Source organism: Melospiza melodia, chromosome 2 (genome assembly GCF_035770615.1).
Source record: "Melospiza melodia melodia isolate bMelMel2 chromosome 2, bMelMel2.pri, whole genome shotgun sequence".
NCBI classification, from domain to species: domain Eukaryota; kingdom Metazoa; phylum Chordata; class Aves; order Passeriformes; family Passerellidae; genus Melospiza; species Melospiza melodia.
Genome location: NC_086195.1, coordinates 73,812,245 through 73,833,955, shown reverse-complemented (window position 1 = coordinate 73,833,955; position 21,711 = coordinate 73,812,245). Strand labels below are relative to the sequence as shown.

Below are 21,711 nucleotides of genomic sequence, written 5' to 3'. Positions count from 1 at the left end.
CCTGACCAAGGGAGGGACAGAGCTGCTGATGGAGCTCCATGCAAGGTGAGCAGCTTCAAAACGTGCAGTGGTAGCAGAAGTGTGACCCAGAGGGCCCGAGGGGCTGTCCTGCAGGGCTACTGAGTCCCTCTGCCTTTATGGGTGCCCAGCCCCAAGGTGGATGCAGCAGAGACAAGGGGCACCTCGAGGTGCAAAGACCCCTGTGCCAGAGCTCGGGGTGATCTGGTTAAGGCAGGGACACCTTCCACTAGACCCCCTTGATCAAAGCTCCATCCAACCTGCCAACTTGACCTTGATCATTTCCAGCGATGGGGCATCCACAGCTTCTCCAGGCAACCTGTACCAGCGCCTCACCAGTTCCTGCAGACTTGAGACAGATACACTCAGCTGCAGGGGTTCATCTGCCCAAAGAGAGGTACCTGCAAAACGGAGGTGCCAGCATCTGGTTTACTCACCACAGGACCGCCACACCTTCAGTGGAATATAATTACCCCTGTTAGAGAAGGTAAGGAAGTTGTGACAAAGCCAGTCCAGGGACCAGCACTGCACAAGAGGGAGTTTCTTCCTGTGAGCTGAGAAGAACTGTGCTGCTGTGCTGTGATTTCTGTATGAAACTGGCTACATGCTGCACTGCAGGTGCATCTCACTGCATCTCACAAGAATAAAACAATCCTCTCTTCTGGCACACACATAGTCATACTGCCTGCAACATCTCAGCTTTTACCTACTTATTCTGCAGCTTAATTAATTGAGTGTTAAAGTGCTTTGAGAGAGGAAAGGTGTTCAAAACGCACAAAAGAGCCATTAATATCAGATTGCAAGCTGTTACAAGGAAAAACTGTGCTGCTGCTGTTTTCTTGATTAGTCAGGACACCCTAGGTTGTTATCTCATTTGCATTTCTGTGACAGAAAATGATACCAGCCCCTTTTAGGAAAAGTCATTTTATTTTGTTGAAGCCATATTTTTCCAAGGATAGAGTAAAGCTCAGGAGCCATAAATCATGCCTAGATAAGAAGAATCTCAAACAGTGGGTTTTTTTGCAGGATGTTGCTTGTTCTGTGATAATTGCTTGATGCTCAAGGCAGATTTCCCACTGCCTGCTCAGACACGCAGCACAGAAGAGAAATGCCCCATGCCAGTTACTGTTCTTACCATTTGAAATCTGAGCATGTTAAGACAACTTTTATAATACTGTTGCACCTCTGCCCAAATCCTATGGAGCTGCAGTGCCCTGGATTTCAAGGACTGTCCGCTTGCTGTCAGCAGCCATGGCTGCAGCAGAGACAAGCTGGCCTGAGCTAGGTGGGGTGGCAATGGTGGTGGCAAACTGACAGTGCAGACCTCCTGAGGTGCCTCAGCTCTGCTGCTTGTCAGGCCATGAGCCCCCATGTCACTGTGACTGCAGAGCTGCCCTGGTGGACCTGGGATGCAGGGGCTGCTGGGCTCAGGTGCAGGGAGGAGCCCCAGGAAGTGCGCGGCTGGCTGCTGTGCAGTGCCATGCAGCTGAAATGGGTCGGAAACAAGGTCACACAGAAGGTGCAAGACAGCTGTGGGGGGCAGCTCCCCCTTCTCCCCAGTGCTTGGGCTGCAGTTGAGAGCTGCCACCATCACACCTGCCTTCAGAGACTGCTGGGGATCCTGTCACCCCACCCTAGCATCCCCTGGGGCCTGAGCTAGCTTCTTTCCTGCCTTCACAGCTGCCATGTAGCTGTTGAGGAGCACCAGGGTTAAGACAGGGTCTCATGAAGGAGTGGGAAATCAGCTCCACATCTGTCTTGACAGCAGACCAGGCATGTTTGAGTGGGCAGACATGCAAAGTTCAGTTTGGAGAGCATCCACTGGCTGCTCTCTGCCCGTTAGGAGCCATGACCTTGCACCCAACATACCTGTATCAAAATGCCACTGAATTTACCCAACTGCAACCCATACTGGCACCCAAAAGCTATTTTTACTTCTGAACAAAGCCAGTTCTGCTTGCAGACAGCCTCTCTTTCTCCACCCAACAGCAGTGGCCCATGAAGGGCAAGGCAAGGAGTCATCCTCTCTTTCCATTCATGCCACTGCTTCCCCACTTCATCACCACTGCTGGCATCCCCAGCTTTGCCATCTGCATCACTGCTGAGCAGGGCGCCACCTGGCCAGGTGTGCTGGGCTGGGATGTGCACACACATCTGGTTGGACTGAACACAGTCCCTGAGCTAAAGAAACAGCTCTGTCCCATCATGAACCAAATCTCCTTTTCCCTCTGAATCCATCCACGCCAGCTCAGCCTTGCTGCACGATGCAGAGAGGCAAAGCTGCCATGTTAGTAACAAAGCTCTCTTCAACCCAGGGCAGGCCACCACCAACACAGCACCACTGGGATGGCAGCACCTGCTTGCTCACTCCTGGGACTCATTATGGGATGCTACAGTAGATCAGGGTCCACACCAAGCTGGCACTGGAGGGAGAGACACAGATGGGTGTGAAAGGAAGGAACCATGCATGTAGGACTCCCAAACACCTCGTGGAGTCCCACCAAAGTAAATGCTGCTGAGACAGGAAGCCTCCCTCCTGCGGGCAACTGCACCAAGAGATCCAAAGCCCCTTGCTGAGCCCCAGGGAAGGGCAGCACTCCTGTGCCCTTCTCCAGTAGTGGTAGATGTCTCTGTGCCCCTCATCTGGCTGCAAACACTTGCTGGTCCCCTGCAAAGCCCTGACATGTGCCCCAGCTCCAATTTCACAGATGTTGGGGGACATGACTCATGCTGGCAGAGGGAAGAAGGGGTGAAGAGTGAGCAGAGAGGATGTGCAGTGCAGAAGAGCAGTTGGTTCTGCCTCTGACATTAAGGTGTCTCTTTGTGTGTGGATCTGCACCCAGCAAAACAAGCGCTGCAGCCCGGGATCCCTCCTGCCTCTCCTCCCACCTGATAGTCCATAGTCCCCTGTGTGCTCCAGGAGCAGTCAGCTCTCAAGGGAGACAAGGCAGTTTGCAACAGATTTGAATCCAAAAGTGTGGCTCCCAGATCTGCTGGGCATTGGAGCAGACACGAGGGCTTCAGGGCTAAGGTATTTGTGGGTTTAGACCTTCAGAGAACATCACATCTTGAAGATTCAGGGCTCAGACCTTCAGTGGTCACCAGACTGCAAGGAAGGCTTGGAGGAAGACAACCTTGGTATTGGTATAGAGCTAAGGAAAAATGCTTTCCCACCATGCAAAAAAAACAAAAAACAGGAAGTAGGTCTTTCCTTGCAGCAAGATCCATGCAATTTCAGATGTCTGGAAAGGCCTGAAGACTGTGAGATATACCCAGCTGCCTCCCCTCCACAAGTGGGACACCAGAGAAATGAGCAATGCAGTCAATAGCAGGACCTTGCCTCTATTTCACTCTGCTCCCTGCTGTTTCCCACCCCCAAGTCCTTGCCCTCTTGCCTGCCTCTCCTTTCATCAAGTCCCAGTAACCCTCTGTAACTCATGTCCTCCCCTAACCACCACCACCTGCTCCTTGGAAGGGCTGCAGAGCTCACTGCCACTGCGTAAGTCTCAGTGTCATCATAGCCAGAAAGAAATTACCTCATACCACATTTAGTGTGCATTTCCCAGAGGAAGCCTCTTGACACCTGCAAATCACAGAAACTTAGTGGCCCGCACCGATAAAACCCAAACATTTGACAGCAGACAGAACTCTAGTTACAGTGGTGGCGGCCCCGAGAGACACCGCCTTGGCCCTCCTTGTAATTCCCCAGTCAGTTCATTATTATTAATGTCACTACAATAAATACCAGAATGAAATTGACAGCATTTGGCCATGTATCTTAAAGTATTGCCCCGCTCCTCCTTTATTCCATGTATCTGCAGCCTTGGTTCCTGTTCCTCTCAGTCGCCAGAAGAGCCTTTAGGCACAAACGGTTTGAGGATGTACCAAGCCAGGTAACAAAAGCCATGCAGAACCGTGGCCATGGCATCGATGACCAGCAAGAAGGTGCCCACGATCCCGGTGGTCATGTCCTGAAGGACAGAGGGAATGGCACAGATGGAGTGGTAAGGGAAAGCAGCAAGGTGAAGGACGAATTCCACGGGGATGCTCAGGATCCCGTAGGTGAGGGACATCGCATCTTGAACAATTTGCAGGAAGCCCAGGAAGATGTTGACGATGACCCTCCCAACATCATAGGGGATGCTGATGAGCACCATGCTGATGGCTTTAAGGTAGGACACCATCTCATTCCACAGGCTGCAGACTCCACCCAGAATTGTGCCAACAACTTGCTTTACAACAAGCCACAGAAAGTAAAACACAAATTTCACCAGTTCCACAAAGATGTAGATGAGGAGTTCCAGAAGTTTGATGAAAGGGGTAGCAATGATGCCAGCCACTGTTCTCATCAAGCCATTCTCTTTGGTCTCCTGGTTGTTATTTGTTCCTACTTGCTCTCCAGAGCGGATCTGACTGACAGCTTGCAGTACTGCTTCTCTTTTCTCCTGGCTTTGTTTGCCTTTCCCACAGTTGCCCTTGAACAAGCGAACTCCTGGGAGAAGCTGCTTCTCCAGCTCTCTCACCGTGAGGTCTGCCAAGCTGTTTTCATCACTGGTTTTTTTCACTAGTCCCAAGGACCATCCCTCTGAAGCATCACAGCAGGCTGCCAGCCAGAGGCTCTCTGGCACTGACACCTTGCCTTTAACTTGGGTGCTGGAAGGAACCGCACCTGCAAGGAGGTATAGATGATCCATCTCGGAACAGTGAGGGATCAGAGCTTGCTCCACTACCTTCCCAATGTCTCTGTGCCAGCTTTTGCTCAGAGCTGGGCTCAGAGGGACGGCATTCGTGAGTGTGTAAGTGGCCATCTGGAAATCCTTCTCATTGAGCAAACTGGGATTGAGAAGGCCTCTCTCGTAGCCAGAGCCCACGTAGTCTGAGGTCAGGGCTTGGTTTGCACCAAGGTTGGCCACAGTGCCACGAATATCAGCTTCACGCACCATTTCATGCAAGTCATTTTCTGGATCATCTATCTGAAAGAGTAGGGAGAAGCGTTACTGCATGCAATTCACCTTCCTAGAAAACAACGTGTAAAATGAGCCCTGACATAGCACTACTAGTACATGCCATGCCTTGGATTATATCCTGCATCGTCGCATTACTTTCCTTGAAATGCTTCAGAGGAGTGTATTCTCTACTCAGCTTCTCAGCCAAACACATTGGGTTAGTCTCCAAAGGATATTTGCAGCTCTCAGCCCGGTATATAGCATAGCACAGACTTCAAAGTCTCACCAGGCACCACATACCAGGCCTCTGACTTGTAATTTGTCCTAGAAGAGATTTTAAGACCAACAGATGGCTAGATTTAGGGTCATGTTTTCACCTCCTACTGTGGTTGTACCTGCAGTTCACTTAAGAACTTAACCATGGTTTAACTTAAGACCCTCTGAACTATCAAATCCAAGTCATGGGGAAAGAAAAACAAACAAACAAACAAAAAAAACCAAACAAGCCATGGTGCATAAGATGTCTAGAGAAGGCATTTACCTCTCACTGCTCATTGTGTAAGAAGCAAGAATGAAGCAAGTTCATGTCAGATGACCTGAACTACCCCACCTTGAACAGGAGACACAGCAGTGAGCTCCTAGGGCTGTTACAGGGCTGGTCATCAGCAACCTGATCCTCATGTCATTAACAGTCTGAACCTCATCCCTAATGACCACCTGGCACAACGTGGGTGAGGGTGCCATCACCCAAGGCCCTCGATGGAATCTGTGCTCCCTGCTTGTGTCTGCGGCTCCGTGCAGTGCAGCCAGAGGTAGCAATTACTGCAGTGGGGATTTGTCCTGGAGCCACGCGCCAGGGAAGGGAGCGGGCAGGGGAGGTAAAGAGCAGTGGGAGGAGAAGCACTAAATGCCAGGGTGTGTTCATGTCCTTCTCAGGTGACCACAGCTCTGTCTGATCCATAGTCATTCCTATTGACACTGCCTGCAGCCACTCCAGAGGGCTGTGCCAAATTGTCATTTTGTTCCTCAAATTATTAGAGGGTGAACATGTTGCTAGAAGTTCAGGGGTGGCAGATGATCTCTGGCAGCCACTGCCTTCTGTAGTCTCTGTCTCAGAGGGTGTGGCCCTCAGGTTCCCCACACTGTGCTGGCCCAATTAAACCTTCTGCCTTTGCCCCTGGCCCATAAATTGTTTACTGCACTATATAATATGCACTTTGGAGACACTATGACAGACAGCTCATAGTCAACCTTGAATCACTGCCAGGTCATCCATCCTTGTCTCCTGACCACCCTGCAGTGCACTTGGACAGCTACCCAACTATGTCCTTGCAACCTTACACAGAGTTTGCATCCTCTTAGTGGCACATCACCTCCTCACAGCTCTGCACAGGCCTGTCAGGGGGAAAGGGCCAGTGTCAGCAGCTGTCCACCTGGGAGCTGAGCTCTGGCTGGCCTCCTGCACCAGCCAAACCCCTGCAGTCTAGGCACAGGGCTCCCTCTGCACCAAGCCTGGTCACAGTGCCAAGCCTGGCCATTGCAGAGGGCTGCATTGACCCCAAACAACAGGCTGCAGCTGGCTGATGAGGCCAGACATTTTGCATTCCACAAAATCACTGTCTCTTCCTGCCCCCCCCTTCCCATGCCATTCTCCCCTTCTGATGAGATGATGGTGTGCCATAGGACAAGGGATGCACCCGGTGTGTTTAATAGCACAGAAGAGGTGAGGGGGATTGGGCATAGATGTGAGGCTGTGTCCAGGAACTGTCCTCAGTGCTATGACCCTTTGGAGTTTGACATCCTCTCAGAGACACTCATCCCACCTCACTCCCACGGTGAATGCTGCCAATCTACAAGGACACGCAGACCTAAAATGGATCAGCTCTGCCTCCTGGCAGGAATTACCAACCTACACAAAGCAAAACAAACTCTCCCTATGAGCTGCTGCATGCAAACCTTGAGGATCCTATCAAGAAAATATGTCCCTGGTTACCTGTCCAGTTGCAGGCCTTTGCACCTACCACCAAGATTGTTTGGGTGCAATTAAAAAAGAATATGACAAAAATGCAACTGTGTGCTGCTCATGTGTCAGGCTCTGACATCACCTAATTATGCTTATAATAACTCCTATTATGGTTTGTCATAACTAATGTGCACCTGAGGTTTCCATGCCTCCTCCAGCTCAATCCCAAAGGCAGGCTGTCTCAGCACTGCATCTAATCTGCATTGCAAGATACCTTTCCTCCCTGCTTCAAAAAGCTTCTGGCTTGTGTCACCCCAAAACATACCTGTGTTCATGGAGTCAGCCATGAAGCCACCTGTCCAAACAACCTGGAAGAGCTCAGGGCAAACCCCAAGCAGACAGATAAACTCCCTGTCATAGAATGGGGGTTTAAAAATAACTAATGTGCCTGCAGCCTGTATGGAAGTTAGCACATAACAATATTGATGTGTGTCACTAAGTGGAGGGCGCAGTTTGACAGAAGGGACAGAGGCGGAGGGGGATTAGAAGTATGACACCACACAGTTATTAGGGCAGGCAGCTTCCACTGAGTTTGGTCATGTAACAAGGCAGGACGCTGCCACCCCCCACCTTCTCCACCCTGCTACGTAGGATCCCTGAACTTCAGCTTCCCTCTCCCACCACCACTTCCTCAGGCACCTTTGCACCTTTATTGAAGTGGAAATGTTGGATCCAATCTTAGTTGGGATTCATACCTCAGAGAAGAGGCACACTGCACCTTACACTGAAGTTTCTGCAGTAGGACATTCACCAGTGGCTCTAGAAGTGCCTGTTCTCTTGACTCTCTACCAAGAGAGATTGCAGCTCAGAGCTAGCTGCACTAGAGCTGGGCAAGAATCCCACCTTGGTTGTCTGCCTGGTGGTGGCCATTAACCAAATGAAAACACAAGGTAATTCAGCCCCTCATAAATTAGGATGGAAAAAGCAACTCCGGAGTTTTCCAGCTCTCTCTAAGCTACAGAAAGAATCAAACAGAGATTTTCAGACAACCAAAATGGAGTGAGGTAAAAGACACCTTAGTGACTTGCTCACAACCCCTAGGAAATCTGTGGCAGAGCATGTTTTCAGACCTGTGCCCGGGGGAGTCCCATCAGTACCCTGCTCATCAGCCTACCCTTCCTGCTCTCTAATTTTTCACTAATTGCTGAATTAATTCATTGTTTCCAGCTGCCAATCTGCGGTGGGTGGCACTGACATTCCTCACACTTCTCACCCAATTACTGCCTCGGTGCTACATTTGGCATTTGTTTCTCTTGCAGACATTCCTGAGGAGGGAGTGAGATGGTGCCCTCACCGCTTACATCATTATCCCAAAAAACGCATATGACAACTCTGAGGCCCTCACTGGAGTGCTGAGAGTGTTTTTATAGTGATTTCTTTCCGTTTGCTGCGTGTCTGCATCTCCATGAGCAAGCACATGCCACTGTGCAGCAGAGCCAGCCCCTACCCAGCCATGCCTGTCTTGGCAAGGAAATGCAGCAGAGACATAGTGTTGACTATGAACTACAGTCAACCTGTGAGGCTGCTCTGGAGAAGCCAGACCAAATAAAGGCTGCACCTGCCCTATTATTTTTGAGGCTGCAGAAGGTTTTGGTGACAGCACACACAAGGTTAGGGACTCTGGAGTGCTGGCAGGAGCCAAGACAAGATGAGGGGTCAAAAAGGATGGAGCAGGAAGGGCAGAGAAGCAGCTCAAGGGAGGTCCAGGGGGACCAAAGTTACAGGGTGATGGGGGGAGCTGGCCACTGCTCCATGGCAGGAGCAGCTCCTGAGCCTACCCAGGTGGACTGGGAGAGCTGGACCACAAGAAGCAGGAGCAGATATGGGGGCTAGAGGTGAGTGTCACTGGCCAAGGCAAATGGGAAAGGATCTCATCTCTGCTGCTTTACCTTGCTGTCTCCATGGCACTGCCCAAAGATTCTGCCAGTCTAGGTCCCCTTTGCACTTTAAAAATTTGCCACCCTTCCACAACTCAGTAAGGACAGATTCTGCAAAAAGTTTCCTCTGTTTGAAAAGGGCAAGCTCCCAAAGCTTACCTGTGAAGTGGAAGGAGCTCAGATCAAAACGTCCTTAGAAACTCCTGCAACTCAAAACTCAGCCCAGAGAGCTAGAAGACAGTCCAGGCTAAGATAACCACTTAATATCTCCTTCCTTCAATGCCTGTGGCCTTGTGGCCTTAGTTTCTCATCCCCACACATGAGAGAAATAAGCACAGCATTCTCCTGGCAGAGGGGTGAGCCGCCACTGGGTTGTGGCAACATCCAGTACCTGAGGGCCATACTCCCAACACACTGCTCTGACTCTGCAGCCACTCCTGCCCTAACAAAGCACATTGCACACTGATAATCTCTCCTGAGCTCAACAGATGGGATAGCCTGATGTTGCGGCGATATTCGTCATTATCACTGCTGAAAAATCTAAAACATTATGGGGGGGGGGGGAGAGAAGAGCTAAAGTTTTCTTACAGCACCACCAGTTTTTAAAGGATTTCCATTAAATTGGACAGCCTGAAGGCCTTGCTTAAACATGCCAAGTGACAGGGGAGACAAAAATCATTGAGGCTCTGGAAAAATTAATTTTATACTGCATATTTCTGACCTGACTGTAACCTGCACGCCCCACAACACAGCAACTCATTTTCCTACCTCAGTCTGCAACACTGGGACACACTGAAAAGTTGCAGCATCAACTTGGTGAACCACAAATGGATGCTTTATCTCTGCTCAGTGAAGCTAGAGCCCCTATCAACACTGTGATCATACTGGCAGCAGAACAAACTTGAACTTGACACTGCGATGTTTAACCCACCAGCAGCTCCCTGCCCACAAGAGCTGGCTGGGCAGGACAAACACATCACGGGTGTCAGAGAGGGCTTTCCTCTCCCCTGGCACTGCACTTTCATGCAGCAGCCTCTCCGTTTTCATTACAAGCTCCCTGGGACAAGAAACTATTTGTTTGCTCAGTTCCAAGCACAAAAATAAGTTCTGCTCATGCTAAATTCATACCAACACAAGTTCAACAAGCAGAGCTCCTGCCTCCTCTGCCAAATTCTAGCCCCGCTTCACCCCAGAGGAAACGTTCTCCAGGAAGAGTCGCTTTTCAGCAAAGGAAAAGCTGCCTTACCTGCGGTTCAACCAGCCAGTACTCCCACCAACTTCGAGCTGACTTTGTAAATTTAAAAGCCGAATAAAGAGGGATTTTGTCCTTTGTACTGTAGAGGGTTGCAAAGCGTGGCTCTTTGTTGTACTGCTGACAGATTTTCACATGGAACGGCTCCTTAAATCCTTCGGGTGGGACTTGTCCAGCGAAGAACACGTTACACTCGGCAAAACCAGCTTCATCCTTCCTAACAACTCTGCCCTGGGAAAAGCCTGGGAAAAGCGAGATGCAAAGCAAGAACGCAATTGACGTCTTCATGGTGCAGTCGCTGGAGCCGAGGGGAGCGCCGTGCGCCTCGGCGGGGTACGGCCAGGGCGCTGCGCGCAGAGTCCATGCAGCAGCGCGGCCGGGGAGCGTCCGCAGCCGGGCTGTGCGGGGAGTGCAATCCGGAACCGCGGCCGGTGCCCGGGGCGGCAGCGCGTGCTGCGGGCGGCGCGTTGGACGCGGAACGTGCGCGAGGCGCTCCGACACACGCCGCGCACGCACGCACGGACGGACGGACGGACGGACGGACGGACGGACGGACGGGCGGGCGGGCGGGCGGAGGGCGCTGCCCGCGGGACGGGATGCCCAGCAACCCGCGATCGCCGGCGCTGCCCCCGGGCAACGGGAGCGGCAGCAGGGACGGCCGTGGCAGCGGCAGGGCTGGGGCCGAGCAGCAGCGCCGGCTGTCCGGGCTGGGGGTGTGGTGTGCTGCATTGCAGCAGTCCCCGGCAGGAATTTTGGCTGACACAGCCAGAAATGTTCCTGAGGCTGTCAGAGGGGATGCTGCAAAGTCAGATTCCACCACCCCAAAGAAGGTATTAGCCGTCCTCTCTCCGGCTGTGAGGCTGGCCAAAGGAGAGGGAGAGATAGAAGAGAGGTGGCAACATTGGAGCTGCTGGGAGCCCCCTTTGTCCCTTTTTGGGGTGTCTGTCATCACTATTGCTGCCAGCCAAATGCTGCTTAGATGTTTGGGAAAGGCATTCAGCTCCCATCTCTCCTGGTGCTGTATGGGGAATTCAGAACCCTCCAGCATCACCTCATCTTGGGAGACCCTCTCTCAGAGGAGATTAACAACAGGCAGAAGGATGAGGACCCTCAGATCACGTACCCCTAATCAGCATCCACCACAGAACGTTTTGGCCAAACTTATGGAACTGGCAAAAAAAAAGGAAATGAAGCTGCTCCCGTGAGTTTATGTTCAGTAGAGTAACCATCTACCCAATAAGCAGCTGCCTATGATACCTTGGCCGCTGCTGGGTAAAAGCAGCATTCCTTCAGTGACTGGGAAAATGATGTTTTCAAAATAATGGAGATGGAAAGGGGATTACAGAGCAGTACCTTGGAGTCAAGAAAAGGTAGCATTTTCCCACCCAAGAAGTAAGATGCCATCAGCTGTGTTGCCAACAACTTTTAAAAATCGTTGATGCCAATAGGGCACAAGTCCCTTTTGTAATACAATTTCCAAGCAAAAAAACCTCCCAAGTGCTACCATCCCACAAGTAGTTTGCAGACAAGGTAGGATTATGTCCATACTGAAAATGATGAGGTGGAACAGTGAGTGGTTAAAGATGGTGAGCCTGCCCAAGGGCAGAGAAGGAGTCTGTGGAAGGCTAAAAATAGACCACACTGTATGACTATCATTCCTCTGCTCAGGGATGACTTCTGGAAGTAGCAAGACAAGGAAATACGTCAATGCCTCTTGGTGTGGTGATATCAGCTAGGGGAGGCAGCCTGGACAGGCTGGGGAACAACAGGAAATGTAGTAAGTGGGCTTGGGTTTGGTCCAGGCAGATGACTGGTCACCCAGCCCTGCCAGAAAGAGTTAGTCATGTTCAGGAAAGGTGATGGAAAGGAAAGAACAGACATAAAATTTCATTTTCCTGGATGTAAAAAGGCTCCTGGAAAATCAAGAACTGAAGCTGAACCTTTGCTGTTAGGTGCTTTTCTGATCCCAGATTTGCAATTGCCTGGGCAGCAGAAGAAAATATTTTCATAAGTCTGGTAAGCTCTACTACCAGGCAAAGCTAGGTCAGACAATGAATTTGAACACCCCACTTCAAGGCTGGCATGCATTACCTCAGGATGGGCATGGTCCCAGTCCAATGAAAAAGCAGCATGAGGTGCCTCAAAATGTGCATGACAGCAGGCACTAGCTGAACAGATCAATGATTCCCACCAGGAAACATCCTGCGTCTGTCCTATACCTGTGAATCAACCTCTTGCCTCAAAGCAGCAACTCTGACTCATCAGATGTACAGCCCCAAGTTGTCTTCTGAGCCTGAAGGGCTTTATGGGCTTTTGGGAAACTCTGAGGAGTTCTTTCCTTTCAGGGTGTGAGGCTGGGGTCTGTGTGCTAATTCAGGTCTGCATTTACCAGCAAACAGCTAAATCTGACTCATCCTGAAGAGCAGGAGCTTCAGGTTCTCACCTCCCATGAGGAGCATCAGTTGAAAGCCAGCATGGAGTTCCACTCCTCTGCTCCCAGTTTGATTTTCTGTCCAAACAAGGTGCCTGTCCAGTTTCTATCTCATTTAAGATAGCTGTTGTGACCCTTGAACACAGAGCTGTGTATTTTTTTCTCTTGCTAACATCACTGCTACTAAAGGGACTCATGCCACCATCGTGCTGTGTCACTCACCATGCTAAAAAGATAAAGACAAAAGGACTGCCCTGCCCTAGGAAAGTTACATTCTCAGCCAAGGCACCACAGACAGACCGCTCAAACACAGCGAGATGGAGTTGGCCAGAGGTTTTGATGAGCTGGTGCTGCAGTAGCTTCTCTGCTATCAGACACTTTTATAGGCATCATAGGGAGTGATGCCTATAGGCTGTGATAGCGGTGACGCCTGTAGGAGCTGATGCCAAAAGGAGTGTTAAGATCAGATTCAATACAACCCTAAGGCTGTTGATGTGAGCAGAAGAACTCTGGCAAAATACACATTGGGTTGGCAATGGGCAGTGTGAGCTGGTGGACCTGGGACCAGCAGTGTGGCCCTGGGACCTGGGGCTGCCTTCTCCAAACCCATCAAGGAGTGACAGTGCAATAAGCTGAGCAGTGCCAACAGTGCAGGCAAGAACCTGATGTTTCATGTGATGGAGCAGAGGGAACCCAGAGAGGATGCAGAGTGATGTGGCCAAAGGGACACGTGAGAAAAGTGATCATAGAATCGCAGAGTATCCCCAGTTGGAAGGGACACACAGGATCATCAAGTGCAGCTCCTGGCCCTGCACAGGATGCCCCAAGAGTCACACCATGTACCTGACAGCATTGTCCCAATGCTTCTTGAACTCTGTCAGGTTGGTGCTGTGACCATTTCCCTGTGGAGCCAGTTCCAGTGCCCAAGCACCCTCTGGGTGAAGAACCTTTTCCTGATATCCAACCAAAACCTCCCCTGATACAGTTTCAGGCCATTCCCTTGGGTCCTGCCACTGGTCACCAGAGAGAAGAGATCAGTGCCTGCCCCTCCTCTTCCCCTCATGAGGAAGCTGATCACTCAGTGGCAGGCAGAGGCTGTGGGAGACAAGAGAGGCTGTAGACAACAAACTGTATAGACACAGAGTTTGCAAGGCATGACACAGGTAGAGTGTTGGGGAAAATTAAGAGAAGCTGGAGAGAAGGAAGGGAAGAAAAGAGGTAAGGATCCAAAAAATGGCATTGACCAGCAGGAAAAGGAAGATATTGGGCAAAAATTAGAGTGAAGGAGGATCTGCATTCCTGAAAATCTAGGGTGCTAAGAAAAGGTGAAGAAGGAAAACAAATGGAAATAGGTGTGAGGAAACCCAGGGGCGAGTTCTGACAGGTCAAGTGAGATGATGAGAGAAATCTGAGGAAAGTCTCTTGGGATAAGAAAATGAAGAGAAAATATGAGGAGGAATAGTGGGAAAGGAAAACAAAAGGTTTACATCCATCTTCATTGACCTGCCATAGATGAGCAGTTTTTCTCCAAGGGTCAAGAGCAGGACCAAGAACAAGCATCAAGAACAATATCTCAAAAGGAAGAATACCTCCCTGCAAAACAAACCTGAAAATCATGTCAGCATCCAAACTCTCTAGCCATTAAGAAGCTGCCAGGCTTGTCTGTCTGCTTTCCCACACTTCTTCTCCAGCCCTGTCTCTGTTCACACGACTGACACTGGATTTGCTACAAATAGAAAATCTATCCACTCACATGCTTGACCCCTCTACCCTAGCCTTTCAAAACATTCTTGACTCCAAATATTTTTCCAGGCTGGATCTCCAGTCTCCTATCATGGCCTCTGTGAGACTCAAGTGTTGTATGTGACTGTCTCTTTCTCCTGAGAAGAAAAGGAAGAAGACAGTGTCTCCAAGGGCAAGCAGTCTCATCAGAGAGACACCTTTTGTTTCAGTAGGCATACCAAGCTTGGACTTGGAGCACAGCAGTGCCAGCAGACACGCCATGGCATGTCAGAGAGCACATCTGCCTCCTCACTGTCTCATGGGGAAACAGTCTCTTTTTAAAATCAGTTTAAAAACTTGCTCTGGGAAGGCAGCCCAGTGCTGAGCTACAGGGAAAAGCAAGAGGGAAACAATTTTCCTATTGTAACTAAGAGATTCAAGGGCAAGGGGAGGGGGTGGGCAGAAGGACAACGAACTCTAGGGAAGAGCATAAAACCACATTTTTTGGGATTTTGAGTCCCACCTAAAGTGAGGCTTTGATGCCAATCTCTGCTGCATTTTGTCTTCCCACCTTCCCCATAGTGTCCCTGGTGCTGGTGAGGAATGGCCCTCCACTGGCAGTGCTGCTTTGTTGCTCACTCTGCCATGATGCTCACTAGCAAGGGTGCCCTGGGAGAGGCCACGAATGCCTCAGACTGCCAAGGATGCTGCTCTGGCTCCTCTGCTTCTTCACTTGCATTTTCTCCTGTCCAGACTCAGTGTCCACTCACAGCAGACAGTGGATGCTCTGAAGTGGTGTCACTGTTGAATTCAGAAGAGAAAAAGAGCGTGAAGTTTTAAACAAAACATTATGGAGGAAGTTGTCCATGGTGTACAATCAGAGGAAAAGGTGACAACTGGGAAGAGTGAAACACCCACATTTCTCTATGGATGGTAACACCATTAGGATAGAGACATTCTCATTTTGTACAAAAACTTGCACAGTGGAAGTCTGACAGGCACCTTGTAAAGTATAAATGAACCATGCATCATGAAGTATAAATGCATTGCATAAATACTGAATAAAATTAAGAAAATCCAAATGCTGCTTCCTTTGGCATTTTATCACAGTCTTCACACCCAAGAGATCTCTGTTAATCTTCAGACTGTCTAAAAGAAGCACAATGACAATCCCATGCTAGACAGCAAAAGCAGGATGGATGTAGATTAGCAGTATAAGACAATGTTTTTAATAATGCAAATGATTATCTGTCAAAATGAGCTATTTAGAGATCTGCTGAAAGCTGCAGTATGTCCATTCTTTAAATTAGGAGGTGCTTTTTAACATGATAACAGCTAAAATAAGAGATGATGTTTCAACTGTAATGGCCTTTGTTTTACAGATTGTCAATTAGTCAGAGCCACAACAGTTCTTCCACACTTTAAATCTGTTTTGTACAGGGAAGTTCTCCACTTACATGCTTTTCTTCTAGGTATTAATATTGATTTTTTTTTTTACTATTTGTTTTATTTTATATTTTCAAAAGCGCGGTGTGATTCAGTCAACGCTGAGAGCTTGCTGTGCTGCATGCTGCCCAAAACAAGGCGTGAGAGAGCTTCTGACAGTCTGCATTGACAAAAGACTGGTGAGTGGGAAGAAAATTAGAAGTACAGGCTTGTTAGGCTTGCATCATCTTCAGAAGAGGGAAGGAGAAAGCCATAACCCTTGAGAAAGCTAAACCTGCTGGCGGGATCCAGAACCTCTAATCAAGAGGCAAGATAGTAACCACACCCAGGACTGCCTGTCTCCAGAAACAGCACTGTGTTTTGGAACCAAGGAGTAGTAGGAGGAGTGAGATGTTCTGCACTAAACGTTTGGCCAGACCTGTTAGATGGCTCTGAGGTTTCAGCTGCCCCCCAGCTCCAGCACCCTCTGTGCCACTCAGATTGGCCATGGAGAGGCCCCTACGGAGCCCACTCATCCCAACAGCCAAAGCAGAGAGGCAGGCACCACAAGGCTCTGACTTGCATCACTCTACATGGCCAGGTGAGGATGAGGGGGCACCTCCAGCTGTGCCTCTGTCTCTGCACCAGCTTAAAGTGAACCCAGGATCCCCACAGCTGGTCAGACAAACCTCAGGCAGGATCTAATGTACTCCTGCCACCACAGAGACTTAGTTCATGAAAAATTAAGTGTGCTGGCTGTGTGAGAGAAGAGTGAGCAGCGCTTTCTCCATTCTCATTTCAGGCCTTGGCTTGCTACTGAAATATATATATAGCAACTGCTCTACGCATAAATGTAGTATCATATTTTCCACATATGTTTCTTCTTGGCCAGTACTGCCTAGGGAAAAATTCAGATGTGGAAAACACAACCACCAGTCCCAGGATCCTGTCACTACCATGAATATAGGGCTCAGATTCTGCCTTAGAGTTCACAGAATAGCATCAGTGCACAACAGCCAGGACAGGATATTTCCTCTAAAATAAAAAAGCAGCAATGCTTTTAGTCACACTGACAGCAGGGTGGAAGGAAGTACTGGCCTCAAATTAGACCTCTAAACAAACAGGTGGCTGTTGGGATTGCAGGTAAATTACAAGTGCAAAACTCAAAGTCCCTGAGGAAAGGTAACTGACTCTCTCAAGCTCAAGGTAACTTTGTTTGTCTCTGTCAAGCTAGTTCAGCATCTAGGAAATTGAGGTTTAGATCTTATTTCCATCAGGAGGCAGAGGAGGTTTGGCCTCAAGTGTCTCACCCCTGCAAGAGCCAGTGACAGGAGTCACTGTTCTGATGCTCTGGGCGGCTTGCCACTGACCTTTGCACAAATAGTCAGAAGGAGAATCACCTTCTGCCCCTTAGTTCTATAGTGAAAGCACAAGAGCAAGAGTCTCACAGTGCAGCCTGGACCACCCTGCTTACAGTGCCTCTGAGCAGCAATCCCTGTGCCAGGACATGGTGCTCTCAATCTCCTGTGTGCAGCAGCCAAAGGAGCCAGAACTCCCTTGAGAGCACCACAGCCTTCTGACCTCCCTCCAGCACAAGGCCTGTGTAACCATCCCACATGTTCCTAACTGAGCATCCTTACACCTGATGGGAAGTGCTTTGAAGCACGGACTACCAAGCTCATAGCTGGTAAACACTGCAGGAGCTGGAGTTGCTGGAGTAGGCAGGGTGCCACACAAAGAAAACTTGAAGGGGGGAGAGCTGTAAACAGTGAGGCACATTCATCACACGCCAAACATTCCTGCGCAGGCTCTACCCCTACAGGCACCAGCTCTTTCGGTCCTCCCTCCACAGCTGCTCACAAGCTGCCGTGCTCTGGTGGGTGGGACTCCCCACCAGTGGGATGCAGCACCTTGCACAGCACCAGGCCTCCTCCCTCTCTTCCTGCCTAAATTTTTACCTGCAAGGATAGCAAAGCCAAGTCATTAGGGGCACAGTAAGATAGTTCTGGACAGGAGCAATGAGGTCAAGCTGCTCACTGTGCATGTGTTTACAGGGACAGAGATGTGGCTGCTTTCACCATGCTCATGACAGGCAACTGGACAAGGAGATCAGGAAAAGGGAGGGAAATGCAAAGCTTGGATGCAATTACTCATCCTCAATAGCAGTGATACAGAAACAGGCAGAGTCTTGCCAAGATGAGGCACATCTGCAGAGGCATTTGCAGCACACACACCTCCTTGGTGTGCTCCAAGTCTTCAGGGGAGCATGCAATGCCCCGTTCAAAACGCCTCCTGCTTAACCCATGGTGGAGCTCCATGTTCAGCTGAAGGAACTGGCCACCAGAAATCCTGAACAAACCAATTCTGCTAATCATGTTTTCATACTCCTAACCAGTATTAACCACTTGAACTTCAACTGAACCCCTCCCGTCTTTCTGCACAAATCACAAAGCAGAGATTAAAACCCAGGAAGGGAACAAGTTTTGCCAGGCTGGTGTAATCTGTAAGTGGCTTAAGTCAGGGTTACTGATCAGGTAAGAGAAGCCTGCTCTATCCTTAGTCTGAGTCCCACAACAGGACCCAGTTCACAAGTCTTGCTCAAATAGAGGTGATGGTTTTGATGGTAAAATTAAATGTCAAAGCCCTATGGGCTTTGTAATATGGGAAATAAAACTTCAGAGCCTGCACTTAAATGGGACATTACATCTACAAGTTGCAGAGCAAAAGTCCTTGGTCCATTATTTGTGATTTTACAAAAAGGGAAATCCACAAGACTTGGGGGGAGGGAGTGATTTTTTCAAGGTCCCCTGGCTAGTGGCAGTGCTAGGAAGAAAATAAGAGTTTCCTGAGTGCCAGCCCTCTGCACTGACTTAGTTTCACAAAAGCAAAAGGCTCCCTTGAGGCCCAGAAGCTAAAATACTGTGAATTTGCAATCAAGAACTAAAAGAAAAACAACCTGCTTGATCCCACTTATGGGGATTTCATTGTTTTTCAAGCTCTTGTTCTTTGTTTCCATCTGAATCAGAATAAACTCACTTCTGCCCACGTCTGAAAGAAACAATGTGGCTGATTAAAACTCTTTCAAAGCCCGAGAGGCCTCATTACTGGCCAAACCCTTTACTCTGTGCGCTAGTTCAGTAAACAAAGGATAACTAAGAATAACTAAAGGTTATCACAGTGGTTAAGGGAACTCACTGCTGGCTGATACCAGCTAGAATCCTCTTAGGTAGGAACACATATTATATTTGTGTGGCATCTTTGCAGGTAGTAGAAATTGATCCGATGGCTGACCTTCTTTCAATTGGTTTGAGGACTGCACTACTGAGATGTTGCTGGAAAGGAACCTGAATTGTGTTTTAACTTGGTCAGGGTGACACAGAGCTGTTTCACTGTTCTTATAAACTCTTCCTTGTATTCCTGGTTTGGAGACTGGAGATAAACTAGAAGATTCTGTGCTTCCACACTGGGTTCTCTATTCCTTAGAGCCCTGTTTACAAGAAGTACTTACCTGCATCTTGAAACTTTCAGTAACTGAAATTTTGAATCCAGAAGGATCTCATTTAACTTAACCTCATCTTTTTAGATAGTTTTACATTGTAAATTCCACATCTTCTGGTTGCTTTGTAAGTTACTAATGAAATATAGAGCAGGATTTTCTGGGATTGCTCAAGCAAGGGAGTGAATCACCTCCCTTGAGGTGAGGAACCTGTCACTGTCCACTGAACAGATAAATGGCCCTAAAGATTTGCCTAGACTAGATATCTCACTTACCTGGAGTGGTATGAGAGTAAGCATAAAGCTAAGGGAGAGATGCACATAAAATGAGGACTGATTCAGACAGAAAATATAGATAAAGCATTAAAACATTAAAAAACGTCCAGAGAAGTATGTGTACCAGCTCCTGATGTTGCTAAAAGTTAGAGCTGCAGCTGACTCTTACAGGGACAAGGTCATCTCTACTCCACCCTGCCTAACAAACTCACTTGTGAATTACTTCACTGGTTGCTTTATTCCACACCTGCACAAAGGGAGAGGTAAAGTGAACAGATTCAAGGACAGAGCCACTGTGGAACATGGACAGCCAGCCCCTCCCTCCTATAACACCAGTATTCAAAATCTGGGCACCGGGCTCCTGAGACTCCTCCCAGCCAGACTGAGTCATCGTCAGCCAGCATTAAGGAAAGGATAAAATTAGCTTGGCTATTAGAAATGTTTGGTTAATAAATAAAACAGTAGGACACTTTTGCTTAACAGTGGATGCAACCATCGACAGAGGTATGTCCTGGCTGCTTGCCTGGATGTAAATAGTGCATGGCTAAAATTATTTGCTTTGTCCAAGCTAAAAAAAAATCCCTCGAGTAGAAACAAGAGAGCTTCCATGGAGCTGAGCATGCATCCAAGACCGTGAGTCCAGGAAGCATTAGCTGTGTGTGTCTTGGGGCGCCACTCCTTCCTGCAGCACCCTCCCTTCCCCAAGTCCCTGAGTGCCTTTTGGCTGACATCATGGCTCACGTTGGAAAAGCACTGGGATCTCAGCGGAGAGCCGTGCTGTGGGGAAGCAGACAGAGAAGAAACAATTGACAGAAGATGTATTCAAATCCCAGTGTGTTGGACTTGCAGCACTGGTCTGGCTCGTTTAATGGCTGGCTGAGGAGCCACAGTCTGCGGTGTCTGATGCAGGTCATCACTGCCTCGGGAGGATCCAGATCAGCTCCTCATCCTGTGTCTTTTCTTCCAGGGAATTCCTGCTCATTCCTGGGATTTTCCCTCTGTGGTGAATAGGTCACAATCTAGGTCACGTCTCTGTTGCTGCAAAGCAAGCGTCTGCAGCTGCTAAATGCACCCATGACTGGAGTACTGAAGGCACAAAAATCCCAGCAGCCCAGGGAATGGAATGGAATGGAATGGAATGGAATGGAATGGAATGGAATGGAATGGAATGGAATGGAATGGAATGGAATGGAATGGAATGGAGCACAGAAGCAGAGAGTTGGAGAGATGGTGCAGTGGGAGGAGTCAGGGCAGAGGCTACAGGCTGGAATGACTTTGTGAGCAGAGAAGCAGCAGTAAATGGCCTTTACTGTCCCATGGCAGGCAGCAGGGAAGGTGTGGCAGACAGCAAAAGAACACAACATCGGAAAGCAGCCCCTGCTGACTCACCAGCTGACTCACAGCCCTGCCCAGCTTCTATTCTTTTTCCAATCAAGGAAACAGCAACTTCCCACGAACTTCTTTTAAGGCTGGTTTGGATGCTGAGCATTCCTGCACCAAGTTTCCACTCTTGACAATCCCCTGTGCCCTTCTGTATCTGTTTCCTAGCAGGAGACACAAACCTTCAAAGCACACAGTGTCCTGAGGGAGGAAACGGTGCTGTGGTGCTGTGGCCACTCCAAGGCAGAAACAGGATTGACATTTACTGCTGATCAGCCATGCAAGCTGGGCCTCAGATGGCTAAAAACAGGCTCTCTCAAGAAACGGGAGGCAAGGGGAAAATTTGAGCTGGGAGATTTCCATTCCAGCACTGAACCTCTGCCTTGCTGGGGAAAATGCTCACCTTCAGAGCACTGCTTTGAAAGAGGAGATTGCACATTGTTCTGCTGTACTTTAAGGGTGGGAAGAAGACAGCCTACAGTGGGAGACATGAGAACTCAGGAATTACAATTGCTTCAACTAAATGCCTTTCTGGATCCAGGAAAAAAAATCTGTGAAAATCAATAAGTAAGAAGAATGCTAGAGATGGAAGAAAGGGGAACCAAAACCCAAAGAATATACATTGAAAGATTTCAAGAACAGAAAAATTACACAGGAAACAGGAAAAAATCCCTACACTGGCAAGGCTAAAAGGGAGTTTTTAAAGTCCATTAGGAACATAAACAATCTTCATAACACTGCAGGCCAAGAAGTAGATGAGAAAAACATTAACAAGGCTCCAGACAGGCACAAGGTTTTTAGAAATGTTTTTGTTCTCTGTCAGGACACAATGTCGTTTTCAGTCCTGCCATGATCTCAGAGAAGGA

General features: G+C 48.9%; 1 protein-coding gene across 1 annotated transcript; it reads right to left on the bottom strand.

The window, feature by feature from the left end:
• Positions 1 to 926: 926 nt before the first annotated feature.
• On the bottom strand, positions 927 to 10,499 carry ENDOD1 (endonuclease domain containing 1). Its single transcript, XM_063148882.1, has 2 exons — positions 10,111 to 10,499; positions 927 to 4,991 (listed from the first exon to the last, which is right to left on the bottom strand). The coding sequence occupies exons 1-2, from the start codon at positions 10,402 to 10,404 to the stop codon at positions 3,858 to 3,860; spliced, it is 1,428 nt and encodes a 475-aa protein (XP_063004952.1). The 5' UTR covers positions 10,405 to 10,499; the 3' UTR covers positions 927 to 3,857.
• Positions 10,500 to 21,711: the final 11,212 nt, after the last annotated feature.